Below are 15,909 nucleotides of genomic sequence, written 5' to 3' on the forward strand. Positions count from 1 at the left end.
GTCCGTAGACTAATTGCATGTCAAACTGGGGGTCTTTGGAATTAAACGGGTTGAGAATCACTGCTAGAGAAATCTTCTCTTATGGGGGTCCCTGGCATATCTTTTAAATGGGGGTCCGCAGGGTAATTCATGTAAATTTGGGCATTTTGGGGGTCCTTATGAAAACGTTTGGGAACCACTGTTGGTAGGCCTATAGGAAAATAAGTGACTACGCCACATGAGTCATGAGCACTTTATTGGCAATTTGATAGCACATCTGCTATTTTCATCAAAAATGTAATATTTGGAATATATTTGGAACATTCCAATAACACATAGGGAGGGGATCACATGTGTACAGTACACCATATTTGAATGAAATTTTGAGAACCACTGGTTTAAATAACAATTAAAAAAAAATGGAAGCAAGCCTAGGGTTAGCATTAGCAACTACACTTTAGAAACAAACACCACAAAATACCAATATTACCAATATTTACAAGCTTCATTACAGGAAAAATAAGCCCAAAGTAGGTTATAATAAGCCGAGTCGACAAGGCAACACTAGTAGCCTACTGTCAGCATTGCGTTTTATGAAAATTACTTTTTAGTATTTTTTGTGGGATGATGCCTTAATGAAATTTTGTCGCACTATATATTACCTATTAAAATGCCTTGGTGGGGAACGAAAGATGCAATTATACATGAATAACGTGCCCTACTCGTCCCCATGAAGCTAATTGGTGCCATCTAGCGGGGGAAAAGGCTATGGGAAAAGGACATGGCTCTGATGGCTGGCTCCTCTACTAAAAAACCCAATAAAGCATACTCGGCTTGTATCCACTGGGGTCGTCTCGTCATCATATTCAATTCATAATGTTCACCCTTGTAACTCATTTGGATGTTCTGTGATGTGATCTGACTGTCTTACTTAATGATTTTAATCGTGGTGTTATGTTACTAGTGTAGCTTGATTTAATCTCTCAAGTGCTTGTCTGGACCATAGACTGTAAAAAAGGTCTGGACACATGTATGGTTGGTTCCCATTATTATGCATAATGCAGGATATATCCTCCTCATATATCCTGCGTATATTGTTTAATGTTTACTCTGTTTAAAATATATTTTCCCCATTGAAATATTTCATATTCTCATAAAGGTTAATTTAAGATAATGTGTAGCAATGTAGATCAAAGAAAAATAAGATCAATGCCACTTTAATACGTTTTATTTTTTATTATAGGTTCTGAAAATAAAGTAGGTTTTAGATCAGCCCATCAAGGCGCGATGTGGACAAAACACAAATCTCTATAACTATCTGATACTATGGCTATTATCAACTCATTTCACAGGCATAGGGCCGATTCATACTCCTGTTTCGGCGCTGTAGTGCCTCGGCTCGTCAGAAAATTTCAGTAGCACCGAAGAGCCGACTTTAGGACGGTACCCGCCCCCCCGAACCTCAAATGACGTCAAATTGTAGGCTCTACAGCGCCGAACCGACTTTTATTCGGCTCTAAAATAGGAGTATGAATCGACCCTTAGAAGTCAAAAGTCAACGTTGTTTGGATGACAGACGTTCTTCGTTGGATAATAGTGAACTTCACGATATTACTAATTACAGTAATACACAACGCTGAGTAAGGCCCATATTGCCGAAACACGTCCGTTGTCTGTTCGTCAGAGGTAAATAAACCATGTGAAAAGGACATTTATTGTGTGCTTCCTTCTTTACATACAGTAATAGCACAAAGATACAGTGTACTGTATAGCAAAGGTTTTATAGAAGCCTGTACATTGTTTGCTAATTTCACCACGGAGTGTTCTCACTCCTGTGTGCATTGATTCAAGCAATTTGAAAGATTTCAAATGGTTAAAAGTTGTCAAAGTTCATGTTATTTAACATGTTAAGTTAACTCCGAGCCTATGCTAATGCTGCGTAAACGCTGAGGGACATCATAGGACGGCACGGTGAGGAACGACATCACTCCATCGATGGGGGGATTGACGAGGGACGGCGCCACTCTACCGTTGTTGATACTTGGCTGGGAGCTGAAGAGCTCTTGAGCGGAGCAGGCGGTGGGACGCGGCAGAAGTGCGGAGGGGTTAAGGGTAGTGGAGGGAGTGGAGTGGTTCCTGGAGGGCTGAAGGGGTGGAGGAAGCAGTGACACCGATGTTTGGATGTCTCCACCTCTCCGCTCTGCTTTCCACACTTCCTCCCTTGTTTCTCCTTCTATAAAAACCCTCTCCTCCACTTCCACTTCCCCGTCTCCTTGCGTTTGCTTCCCATGGTTCGAGTCCGGTTCGCCAGCATTCCTCTCCTGCGGGGCAACAAACTGAATCTCCAGGAGAGGCGTTCTGGTGCTGAAGCTGCACACAGTGCTATCAGTGTCCTGGCCCAGACCTGAGGGCAGGGACCCCCCTTTACCTATCTTTCCACTTTCTTCATCGTCGTCGTCGTCACTGCTGGGCGGGTCAATGCTGGGAGAGTGGCGTAGCCTCTGGAGCTGGGCGGACGTGCGTCGGAGAGCCCCTCCCATGAGGCCAGTGGGGGAGGGGGCCGCGTTGAGAAGGCGGTTGAAAAGAGCCATGTTGGGGTGACGGCTGGCCGACTCTTCCTGGTTCTCGTCAATGTCTGCCAGAGGCTGGAACTGCATCTCTTCTTTGGGAATTCTGGTACAAAATGGTTTACACCAGGTGCAGTGATAAATTAGTAAGTGGGGAAATGATTAACTCATTACGGGGTGAGTAGGTAGCCTAAGGTGACTAAAGTGTAACAAAAATACTATTAGGTGTAGTTTGTTTTATTGATAATACAATTAGTACCCAAAAGTTAAAACCACTTCAAAATGAACAGGGAACATTTTATTAACTTAAAAAGGTGCACAAGCTTTTCTATCTGTTTCAAGAAAGAAAACGTGGATGATAAACAGACCACTGTAACATTTAAAGGCTCGATACAGGTTTACAAGTTTTTGTTTTATTTACAATTGGCAAGCAGCAGCAAAATAATTTACCATCTTTTTTGCTACAGTAGTTTATGGAGGAAAAGTCCAGACTTACGCCATGTCAAAGGTGGATCCCTGGAAGGACGGTTTGCGGAGGACAAACAAAGTAGCAGCAGTGTACGGCGGTCTGGGGTTGGAGTCGTTCCAGTAACGATCTCTCTCTATAATAGGCAGATCCCCATACATCTCATCCACTGCCATCATGGACACCTGAGGAATGAAACACAGAATCACATCATTTTACATTCATGTACAAAACACTCAAATGTATGGAAAAGATGGTTTTGGGTTCAGGCGACCCATTCAAATATATTTAAAAAGTAGGAATTTCCACATGTTCAAATTAATTCAGTGACAGATTAGAATAATTGGTGACTAAAATGATTGATTGAAAATGCCAGTGGCAAAGGTTTTGGCATGAACAGTGGAGGAACCTGGAAGTTCCTGTCTATCAGCCAATTTGTCTCAAAGTCATCGTCATCTTCTCCGAAAGGGTTGATCAACTGCTCTGCAACCTTCGGGACACAATAACAAGAACCAATTAGAATGTCTCCCTTCGCATAGTGCCTCAAAGAAAATACAAACAATACGAAATGTAATCTGTCTGACCTTGAGCCACCCAGCATAGAAGAAGAACTGCAGCAGGGTGAAGATGGGCACATAGAGGTCGAGGTCATGACCCGGATAGCCTTGGCTTGGGTCCAGGAACTGGCGACCAATCAGACACACCAGGAAGAAACTGTACACTGCCAATGACACCACCTGGGGGAGGGGGGCGGGCGGAGAGAATGAGGAATGAATTGGGAGGGGAGCATACGTTGGTTAAACATACTAACAGTCCGACAGGCATTATTAGTCTGACAACACCGTCGCCCCTGATATGTGTGGCCGGTTACAACTAATATGTGGCGGGTTAAAACTCACCCGTGGCTTCCGACATGCGTGGCAGGTTAAAACTAACCCGTGGCAGGTAAAACGATCCCGTGGCTTCCTGTGAGGTTATGTTTAGGTTTGGGTTTTTGGGTAGGGTGTCAGGCTAATGCTTGTCGGACTGTTTAGTACCTCAGACCAAACACATGCAAACGAATTGGGAATTGAATATAAAAAAATATGTTCATAGGTTGAGGAAACGTGCAAAGAGACTTCAGTAAAGTCCTTCAGAATAGATAACATGTCCAATTATAAGATTCCAGTGATGGATTAGAGGTGAATAGCAGAAGACAGGTAGGTTTACCTGTGTGTAGACCAGGGGCACGCTGATCATGTCATAATGGAACAACATGCTGCAGTTCCCCCTGAAGGCATTCAGCTCCTGTTGACAGACAGATTTAACCGAACCCATTTAACCCCTGCTCATTTTGTTAGGGTACGATTAGGCTCAGGGTAGAAGACAGAGTACAGCAACTTGCAACTTGTTTAAATTTGTTCTCCTGCTTTGCCACCGAAATGTGGAATGTCCTACCAACAGTCATAAAGAAGTGTGAATCTCTTTCAAAACCGCTCTAAAAGAGCACTTACGTGTGGCTGCAATTCATAACTTGCTCAGGTATACCGTAGTTTAATTAAAAACTTTGACTGGGTGATTAGCAGATGACCTCTAGGCTCTACTCAATCAGCTGTGCGTGGTGGATGCATGCGTTGGCGTGTGTGTCCGTGTGTGTGTCCGTGCGTGTGTGCATGTGTATGTGTGTGTATGTGTGTGTGTGTGTGTATGTGTGTGTGTGTGTGTGTGTGTGTGTGTGAGTGTGTGTGTAGTGCAGGACCTCCAGCAGTAGTTTGAGTGTGCTGTCGTCTTTGATCCTGCCCTCACAGCGGGCTGCAGCCGCCAGGTTGGTGAACCACACACAGGGGATCCAGTACTTGTTGTAGGGACACTGGAGACCTTCAAACTTCTTGCGCTCCTCTCTCGTCATGAACCCTTTTTTTTTCACAGTGGAAACCAATCAATGCCATTGTGTAGATAGAATACTGAATATCTTTCTCAACTAACCCCTTATTAACAGTAAAATGGTTAAAAAGGGGTTGCTGCTAACAGGCATAATTAGTGTAGTGATGAATCATGAATATATGATGCATTTCAAAGACCTATTAAACTATTATCAGTCAAAATCATTGTTCTAAATCTACACACATTCTCTTCTAACGTAATATATGCTGTGATTCTATATAAACTTGATGCTAGATTATGCCATTAACCATAGGCCTGTGGTTGAGTAATAATTTTGTAATGAACGATGCACTTGATTTTACTAAGAAATCCAAATATAATAAAATTATTAATACATTTGTTGAATTGGTGGATAATTCTAAATGAATACTAACATTACACATAAGCAGCCAGACCATCAGAATGCCCTATCATCCATTAATGTAAACTTTAGGTATTCACACGCCAAACCAGCCAGGCTGAAGCTTACAGCAGTATCTGTCATACAACTTCCCAATTCCCATTCTCTCTTCTCTGCTCCAGCCAACTTGTCATTTACTTTGCTCCTTTATTGTATCGTAAGTAGATTTAATGGGTCTTAGATTTGTTTCTGTAACAGATGTCCATCGAGGGCATGATTTGAATTATGTTATATTACTCGAAGCAAAACAAAAGGCATCGAATTCTCTGAGTGACATCTACGATTCACATACTCACATCTGATCTGATCATCTGATCTGATCAGCACACGCACTCACGCACACAGTACATAACATAAACCCTCACACATGATTTAATCTGCCCTCTTACTCAGTCCACATAATGCAGTTTAATTGTTGATAGTTGCAGCTCCATTACAAGCAGTTTACAATACAAAACCTTGCTGAAGCCTAGTTCATGTCCAGAACCTAGCTGAAGCCTAGTTCATGTCCAGAACCTAGCTGAAGCCTAGTTCATGTCCAGAACCTAGCTGAAGCCTAGTTCATGTCCAGAACCTAGCTGAAGCCTAGTTCATGTCCAGAACCTTGCTGATGTCTCGATCACACCTCATTGATGCAGGCAGGCCAAAATAAAAGTGTTATCATCACTTCCTTTCTCTCTGTAACTCGTGTAAACATGTATGCCAGGATGGAAGAAGCATTTGTCATCTTCAGATTTAATGGACTCATAACTAGCATCTTTCTGCATGCTGCTGGCCAGCTTATCACAAACGGCATGCTTGTTATCCAACAGCTAAATGGCCATTGCGGTACCATTATGTTCTCTTGTCAATTTCAGCTTTTTCCTTTCCTTCTCTAACTCACTTGTCCTTCTCTAGCTCACTTGTCATTTGTATAGATCTGCTATTCTTTCACCAGTTCGGGTCCTGCATGGGCAAACGTCTCCACCTGAAAGGTTTGGGAAATGGGAACCAACCACTGCTTGTTTAAGACCAGTGGTTTTCAACCTTTTACATATCAAGGTCCATTATTTATTCAGCATTTGAGCCACGGACCATCATTTGATGCGATTTAGACTCTCCCAAAACTAAAGAATATTTTGTTATCGTTGGATAAGATTTTGTCCATAATTCCATGCTGTATTCATGTTGGTACCATTAGGAGAGATAACAGGCAAACATTGGTCAAAATAACAATTATTATGCTTTCTCGAAATTGTGTAGACTCCTTGTAAATTAAGTAATGTAGATGTTTAACAATAATGTAACTCTTGAGAGCGTAAAATGGACCCGGAAGGGTCCATTTGGTTCCATTTTACACTCAAGAGTTAAAGATCTAAAAGGGTCCATTCGGTTACCAACTTTCCATCATTTAGCCGGGGACCACCTGGAATCACCTCAAGGATCACTGCATGGTGGTACCCGGGCCACTGGTAAATTGAAAACCACTGCTTGTTTCTAGGCCACCAACTCACCAGCTTCCACCACGTGGTCCACGGTGGGGAAACGCTTGAAGACGGCGGTGCTCACGGAGCGCAGGATGAGCAGGGCCGACAGGCTGGCGTAGCGCATCAGGGTGCGTCGCAGCAGCCGCCCTCGCTCGTCCGGCCCCTGCAGACCGCCCGACAGGGCACACATCAGCCTGTCGGGCAGAGGGATGCAGGTGTACTGACTCCACCAGCGGTTCACCACCAGGGTCACGTAGAAACCTGTGGAGCAACAAACACCGGAAAATGGTTAGATCCACTGAACAACCATGCTATTACTGTATGTCCCCAATGTAGTGGTGGAAAGTAACTAACTAAACTAAGTACTGTACATAAGTACAATTTTGAGGTATTTGTACTTTACTCGAGTATTTCAAATTTCCAATGCTTTTACTTAATTACTATACACAGTTTAGTTACTAGTTACGTTGTAGATTTTGATTGTTATTACAAAACATACATTAACCACTTCAGCCCTATATACATTTCGGCCATTTGAAAATAGCTCTGATCTAAAATAGCTAATCTATAAGCTCATAGTTCGCCGCAATGCGACACATTGTGAGCTTGTAGATCTGCTATTTCCAAAAGATTTTTAACTTGAAAATGGAACATTCTGTATAATGAGTACTTAACATTTTGTATAATGAGTACTTTAACATTTTGGGTATTTCTAAAATGCAGTATTGATACTTTTACTGTTTCACTTAAGTAAAACATTTGAGTAGTCCTACTTTTTCCACCACTGATTCCAAGCTTCAGAGTGAAAGCATTCAATTTACCGAGTACAAATGACATGGGGATGAGACTGGCGTAGTTGTTGCAATAGATCGCCAGTTTTTCAAAATACCTCTTCTGGTCATCATAGAGCAGAAATCTAAAAGTAACAAAACAAACGACAGATTTAATTAAGTGACGTTATTTCTTTTTTTTTAACATCAACCTAAAATGATGCCGAATAATACAGACTTACCTGTAAGTAACACTGATTGCGGTATACATAGCAAAGAAAGCCAGGACCTCCTTGTACAGGACCTTGTAGATGCTCCCCTTCCAGGCCAGAAGCAGCTTGGAGAATCCACAGAAGCGGGCATTCGCAACTCTGGCCGTGTAGGTGACAGTCATTTGGTGACATAGAGGTTACGTCTTCTCAAGTAATGCTATGTAAAAGGAAGAATGGATTTGTGAATTACACAAGACGTCTTGTACACGAGTAAAATATATCCAAAGTGGGATTCGCATCCACTTGAAGACTGGGATTTGATTCCTCCTCAGTGCAGCCATTCATCTTTATGTCAGTAGGCATCAGCCATCAAGGCTCCGCAACCATGCTTGAGTCCTAATATGAAATATGTACGACCTGCACTGTCTGGTACTGACTTTTGACACCTGCATGAACTCTTCCATGTGGATAATGTGGTTGATCATGTGGATTATGCGGTTGATTTAGTCTTGCACTGACATTCTGCACCTTAATCCTATGTACAACGCATTGACTTTTGTCTTTTTTTTGTCTAGCACCTTAACTAACGTCAAACTAACAGAAGTATACATAATGCGCAGAATCTGCTCCTTTGCTCACGCATCTCTATATCTTATCTCAGGTTTATGTGTTAAATACGTATGTAGATTTTGACTTTTTTTTCTTGTCTTCTTGATCTCCTTTCTTCTTACTTCTTCCCTTTCTTTTTTCTATGATAAAAAAATGTTACGATGGAATGACGCACAAAAACCAATGTCACCCACATTTCTACTTTGTAAATCTGTGATGTGACAATAAAGCTGATTCTGCCACACTTGCACTAGGAATCGGATGTACATCATAACTTTGACAGATGCATTCGTATATTGTCATTGCTGATAATCTATACTTACATGAAGTTATATATTCATTGTTGATATACTATAGGCTATATTTATCCCTATACATTGATATACAGTGGATAAATCCATAGTAATAAATATATCCACCCATATACTCACTATTCATTAGTGATGGATGTAGCATATATTCATCCATGTCACTGATGAGATTTAGAGATCCAGTGCCAGTATAGCCCTCAGCCTCTCACACGTGAGTGACATGACACTAGAAATTAAATCAATTTGTATTGAAAAGACATACTTACCTAATTGGTTTCTTCTTCTTCTCTTGGTATAGCCTGGATCCTTTTGAGTGATTTGATGATACTAGTAGTAGTGAAAGTTAGAAAGTCTCATCGCCTCATTGGGAGCCACCACTGGCTACGTGAATTTAATTCATTATGCCGCAGTGTTTGTTTGGCAGTGTTTTAAATACCGGTAACTGGTCTGGATACTGTTGTCGTCACAGACAGTACTGTAAAATGTGACTCAGTAGGTCGGCTACATAGCAGTAATAATAACAACTGAAGCTTCACCGGTGCGTTCAGTGGTCAGAGGAGCGCCCCGGGGTAAATCCCCCAAACGAGGAGGAGGAGCTCGTTAGCGCAGCCCCCGACCGAGAGAGAACAGGACTCGGCACAGCGCGCTTCAACCCGCTGATGGACTGCAAGCGACAAGCCCGCCTCGCCTCCTCCACGACAGACCCGGTCCACTGGAGCTAATGTATAAGAGGTCCAAAAGTAACATGCAGTCAGTGAGTGCAGCATTACGAAACTGAGACGCACAAAAAATAGTTTTAACTGGGACATTAGATTTGGTCACGCAGGGGCAAATGAGTTGAGAACTTTATTTAGTTTGTGTTTTTTCTCCCAAAAATGTGATGTTCATGAAATTAGAAGTACAATGTTTTCCAGGTATAAAGAAAAATAAATCTGTTGCAAACCTACCGTCTCATAAAGGACAGACAGGGTACATTGTAGAACCTTATGTGAAGTAAAAATTTAAACAAAAGATGATCTCTCCGTGCACAAATACAGTCACTAAATCATCACTGGAGGTGATGGTATATAGAGGAAAAGAGATACGGTGTTCTGTGAATTTCATGAAATTGAAAGAGGTTAACTTTGTCTTATTGCCCTAAATATGGGTGCAGGACACCAAAATAATCAATGGCCATCATGTCCATGGCATAAGTTTGAGCGAACATTGGCTGGTAAATAGCCATGATTGTTCTTGTTAAACAGTAACTCTAGCCTAAACTACTTTTTAATGGCTTCAAATGCTTTCCGCAATCCGCCTGTTGATTGTTGTACAATTAGAGGCAGAGCCGAGTTACCCCACAGGAGACTGGATGGATGGTGCGTTTACTGGTCCTGAATTGTAAGGTCAAAGGTTAAGTGCTGCAAAGTCAGGCAATCAGGAACCGTCAAAGCGAATCTGTGAGTTGGCTATTATTTCCAGGGGATGTTATGCGTGTGTACTGGGTACCCAAAATGTTTTTGAGCGCAGGCATGTGTGCGAAATGTATTTTTACACCCGCTTAATGCTTACCTCCTTGGATATGGGCAAGTCTCTAAATCAGTGGTTTTCACTTTTCAACCAGTGGTCCTTGAGGTTCCAGGTGGTCCCCAGCTAAATGGAGTCTACCAAATGGACCCTTATTAGATCTTGATTGTAAGAAAACAAATGGACCGCAAATGGTCCATTTTATGCTCTTCCAAGAAAAGGTACCACCTATGGTACCAACATCAATCGTCATTTTCAAATGATCGGAATCTGAGCTGGAGCCAAAACAAAAACGTGATCGGGACATCCCTAGTATCATTACATCCATATATTAGACTGGATACAGTACTATGGCATAAGTGTTACTATAATGTATCCGGAAGGGGAAAATATATATCTGTATAATGAAATCACCAAGTTGCAACACTAAGTGGCCATACACAAACAGGCATACAATCCGATGACTTCAGTTAATTTACTTGCATGACACACCTGGTCCCCTATCAATTATACCCCTTATTTCTGCCGCTTGCATGACGCCCCTGCTCACCTATCAATTACATCTTATTTCTGCTACAATGTCAAGTCAAAAACCAAGCACTTTACAATAAAAAGGAATCTAAAATGACTCCCTCTACATTTCATAGTAGTATGTCAAGGGCAAACAGCTATGGGCCACTAAAACCTATATATTGTAGAAAAACTGCAAACCCATGTGGATTAGTTTATAAAAATTGAGACAGGACAAAGATAAACCACCCACATACCCAGTTGACTCACAAGATGGCATCAAAGTGATTAAAGTCCATATTTCAGTGTAATTTATCATCCCACCATTTGTACTAGAACTAAGCATGTTACCAACCACAAGATGGCATCAGTGGGATTTAGTGCACTTCATTAAATGGAAACAAACAAGCACGGTGTAAATAGACAGATTTATTGACTATAAATGCAACTGAAATGGATTTACACTACACCAGTCACACTTTACATTTAATTTTCAAACATTACACATTTGATAATAGTCATTAATTTAGACTATTTTTATTTTCAAGTCCTATCAAAAGCAGCCATATTATGTAGTTGATGTTCTTAAATCAGGCATCGTGTTCTTAAACACGGCATCATATTGCGGGCGAGTTTAGCTTTTGTTTCAAAATAGCAGACATAAAAGCTCACAATATATAACCTACAAGCTTTTAGAGCCGCAATTTGTCATATAATTAAGTTGAGGTTCTCAAGTGTCCAACTTGCAGTAAACAAACCTGAAGGGGGTCTGGAATCATCCACATTCAGCATCTTAACCTACAAGAGAAAGCAGTATCACAATCAGTCAGTGTACTCACCTCATCTGCCACTACACAAACACCAAATGACCTCACTACTTATGGGCCTCAAAGAGCAGCAATAGCTGATCTACAAGCTCACATCTAAATGCGAAGCATTGATCTTATGCTAGTTCTACCCATCTGTGCCACTAGGGTTCATGTATTAAACCCTGACAAGAATCAGTTTGTGCAAATACAGTATGTCATCAATCAGATGTCAATACTACATGCTTACTTATTGCAGAACATTTCTATGTATAGATTAGTGAGTGAGGTCCGTTGTCTCCAGACTTAAGTCAGGTCCTGGTAGATGAGTACTACTGAATCTGTGCCAAAGTCCTGAGTTTGCTCTTCCAATACCACAATAGAACCACAGTAGGGGGTGAGGCCTCTACCATGGCGGAATGGGTTTGGGTTTCATTATACCAAGTGCTTGCACTACATTTATAAATGCAGCCAATTGAATATAACTCTGAGGCTAAAACCATACATACCCGAAATCAAACAGCTTGTTGATGGTCAGTCATGGCCAGACCTGCTTTACTTGCAGTAGGAACACGGTCTATAATAATTCCATTGTAAAGACCAGCAAAACAAGTTAAACCTAGTCCTAGACAGGAGATTTTTGTATTCCATAAATATCCATCTAAAAAGATAATAGCCGATCTACAAGCCGACACGTCACATTGCAACGCTAGCTTGTAGGTCGTCTCTTCAGTTTTTGTCCCAGTGATACAATATGTATCTTTTGACACTTTACACAAGCAGGCTGCAGCATCCACACAGTATGTAAAGCCCAATGCTTTAAGCCCCGTTTATAAACCACTTCCTATTGCAAGTAAAGCTGATAAGCACAGAAAGGGGTAAGGAGTCCAGACCTAGTTCCTCCACTCCAGCAAGTCATAGTTACCTGTAAAGCAAAAAGAGTTGTCACATACACTGTAGTAAAACACTGCATCCATCTAAACAGTAGGACAGCATGCCATCAAAGGCTCTAGTCAGACTTGTGTAGCCTAAAATAAAGACTGCCCTCAGTTTGGTCAAATCAATCTTCAATCACATCCTCACGCACGATAGCATCATGTACATTGATCACATTCTGTGCTGAACATTTTTATGCATAATTAGTGAGTGAGGTCTGTTGTCTCCAGACTTAAGTCAGGTCCTGGTAGATGAGTACTACTGAATCTGTGCCAAAGTCCTGAGTTTTCTCTTCCAATACCACAATAGAACCACAGCAGAGGTGAGGCCTCTACCATGGCGGAATGGGTTTGGGTTCAATCAACTTATGCCACCAAGTGCTTACACTACATTTATAAATTCAGCCAATTAAATACAATTCTGAGGCTAAAACCATACATACCCGAAATCAAACAGCTTGTTGATGGTCAGTCATGCCCAGACCTGCTTTACTTGCAGTAGGAAACACAGTCTATAATATTGCCATTGTAGAGACCAGTAAAACAGGTTAAACCTAGTCCTAGACAGGAGACTAAAAGTGAAAATAGCAGATCTACAAGCTTACACACGTCGCACTGCTACGCTAGCTTGTAGGTCGGCTCTTCAGTTTTTGTCCCAGTGATACAATATGCATCTTTTGACACAAGCAGGCTGCAGCATCCACACAGTATGTAAAGCCCAATTCTTTAAGCCCCGTTTTTAAACGACTTCCTATTGCAAGTAAAGCTGATCAGCACAGAAAGGGGTAAGGAGTCCACATTTCCTCCACTCCAGGGCAGCAAGTCATAGTTAACTGTAAAGCAAAAATAGTCCACGTCACATACAGTGGTAAAACACTGCATCTATTCAAACAGTAGGACAGCATGCCCGCAAAGGCTCTACTTCTAGTCAGACTTGTGTAGCCTAAGATAAAGACTGCCCTCAGTTTGGTCAAATCAAATCTTAAATCACATCCTCACACACGATAGCGTCATATATATGCTCACTTGTGCAGAACATTTCTATGCATAGATTAGTGAGTGAGGTCCGTTGTCTCCAGACTTAAGTCAGGTCCTGGTAGATGAGTACTACTGAATCTGTGCCAAAGTCATGAGTTTGCTCTTCCAATACCACAATAGAACCACAGTAGAGATGAGGTCTCTACCATGGCGGAATGGGTTTGGGTTCAATCAACTTATGTCACCAAGTGCTTACACTACATTTATAAATACAGCCAATTAAATATAATTCTGTGGCTAAAACCATACATACCCGAAATCAAACAGCTTGTTGATGGTCAGTCATGCACCAGACCTGCTTTACTTGCAGAAAGTGCATTTAAAGCACAATGCTTTAAGCCCCGTTTTAACGGGGCTAAACACTTCCTATTGCAAGTAAAGCTAGTAAGGAAGTCCACATCTAGTTCCTCCACTCCAGCAAGTCATCGTTACCTCACCTGTAAAGCAAAAAGAGTCGTCACATACACACAGTAGTAAAACACTGCATCTATTCTAAACAGTAGGAGCTCATGCTCTCAATGGCTCTAGTCTTCTAGTCAAATCTATGCATAGAAAAACATTTCTATGCATAGATTAGTGAATCAGGACCACTGTCTCAAGACTTAAGTCAGGTCCTGGTAGATAAGTACTACTGAATCTGTGCCAAAGTCCTGAGCTTTCTTTTCCAACACCAAGATTCCACAGTAGAGAGGAGGCCTCTACCATGGCAGTATAGGTTTGGGTTACAGCAACGTATTCCACCAAGTGGTAGTCAGTTTTCAAGTTACACTACATTTATACATTTATAATGCAACCAAAATATATACCATAGTGAGCCGCTAGACCATACATACCCGATAAAGCCGTTGATGGTCATGGCTAGACCTGCTTTACTTGCAGTAGGGAAAAATCTAGGTCCTGCATACTGCACAAAGCCATTGCAGAGGCCATCAAAAATCAATTTAAGCTAGTCCTTTGACTAGAGTATTCTGTAAATACAAAAAAATATAAATAGTCGACACTTGATACAAGCAGACCGAGTTAACCATTTCCTATTGCAAGTAAAGCTGATCAGCGTAGAAAGGGGTAATGAAAGTCCACATCTAGTTCCTCCACTCCAAGCCAGGTCATCATTACAGTTCTGTAAAGCAAAACAAAAACAGTCTTCATACACATCCAGTACTAAAACACTGCATCAATATAGCATGACAGCTGTTATTAAGAGCAGATCAAAAAAAGTTTCAAGAGCATGCTTCATACATATCCTAATCCATCACAAATTATGAGTCATTAGTCATATGAATGAGCCATTCATAATCATATTCATAATGAAGGGTCCATGGCTGGTTTTAATCCTAGTGTGCGGCCGCGCACTAGGCCCATCCTGCGGGGTGTTACCAGGACAGGCCACTCTCTGTTGGGCCGAGTCCTGAACAAGCCCAGCGGCAGCACACTCTAAAACAGAGCCCGCTGCGCCGAACCACGCGTTACAGAACGTTACTCTACCAGCACTGTAACACTGATCCAGACACGGGTCTTCTGGACAGCTGACTTAGAGCTGGAGTCACACTAGAGAAGTGATCCTACATAATAAGCAAAGCAAACAATGTAGCACTGCAAAGCGACACAGGCTTCAGAAATACGAAGTTTATAAGGAAAGCAGTGGACTTAAAACACTTTACTTAATTACAAAATGAACCTTAAGTTTAATTTACTTATTAAACATTGAATAGAGTAAAGAATGGTTTCTTACGGGCTGATCAGAGATCCACGTGCAGGAGCAACATGTGCCATGTGGTTGTACCATTACTTCTGTCTTGAGGAAAGGAAGTGAGAGAAAAGATGGAGGACCCGTGGCCATTTATACGGAGTGTCGCGGTGCATTGTGGGCCAGCTGCATGGCAGTACTGATCGAGTTTAATGATATGAGAATAATATCACAAACACTACATGATTACATGTCTACATTTAATGGTACGTCATTTCCATTGTTGATTAAAATAACTAAAAAAATAAAAATAGTGAGCATGTCATTTACATGTTCAGATGAATTTAATATGAAGGACCCCAATGGAAACAAGCCATGGGCTTTCTTGGGTTTTAAATCCTCTTAGCAGACCTTGTATTAACATAAAAATAAAATATTCAATCAATCAATGCATAAAATCTGGCGTGACTAATAAGACCACTATGCCACCTGGTGGCCAAATTAAGAATATCATTTGTGAGCAGCTGTCAAAGAGTGGATGAAATGTGTTTTTGTGCATAGTTCACCGTCTGTCAGTCACTCACTGCCACTGGTGACTTTATGCGTCATACGACGGTTCATGGTTCATACTCCAGTCAGAACAGAGAGAACTGGACTACATATTCACAGCATAGCTGACATTACCATTATTGCATAATGGTTCTGAAGCCTCTATGTCACACCA

The 15,909-nt window shown here is 41.5% G+C and overlaps 1 protein-coding gene and 1 long non-coding RNA gene across 2 annotated transcripts; both read right to left on the reverse strand.

Annotated features, from left to right (window-relative positions):
* Window positions 1–1,625: 1,625 nt before the first annotated feature.
* On the reverse strand, window positions 1,626–7,965 carry best2 (bestrophin 2; the record flags this gene model as incomplete). The annotated part of the gene is made up of 9 exons (XM_080758921.1): window positions 1,626–2,652; window positions 3,043–3,197; window positions 3,422–3,502; window positions 3,597–3,749; window positions 4,222–4,299; window positions 4,751–4,905; window positions 6,829–7,062; window positions 7,623–7,717; window positions 7,814–7,965. The coding sequence occupies 9 exons, from the start codon at window positions 7,963–7,965 to the stop codon at window positions 1,887–1,889; spliced, it is 1,869 nt and encodes a 622-aa protein (XP_080615047.1). The 3' UTR covers window positions 1,626–1,886.
* Window positions 7,966–11,140: 3,175 nt separating this feature from the next.
* On the reverse strand, window positions 11,141–15,303 carry LOC308312670. Its single transcript, XR_013963799.1, has 6 exons — window positions 15,231–15,303; window positions 14,332–14,618; window positions 13,752–13,935; window positions 12,904–13,293; window positions 12,035–12,450; window positions 11,141–11,517 (listed from the first exon to the last, which is right to left on the reverse strand). It is a non-coding gene; the product is annotated as an uncharacterized lncRNA (long non-coding RNA).
* Between the last annotated feature and the right edge of the window lie 606 nt (window positions 15,304–15,909).

This window comes from Protomyctophum bolini (genome assembly GCF_963924005.1).
Source record: "Protomyctophum bolini genome assembly, chromosome: 3".
NCBI classification, from domain to species: Eukaryota; Metazoa; Chordata; class Actinopteri; order Myctophiformes; family Myctophidae; genus Protomyctophum; species Protomyctophum bolini.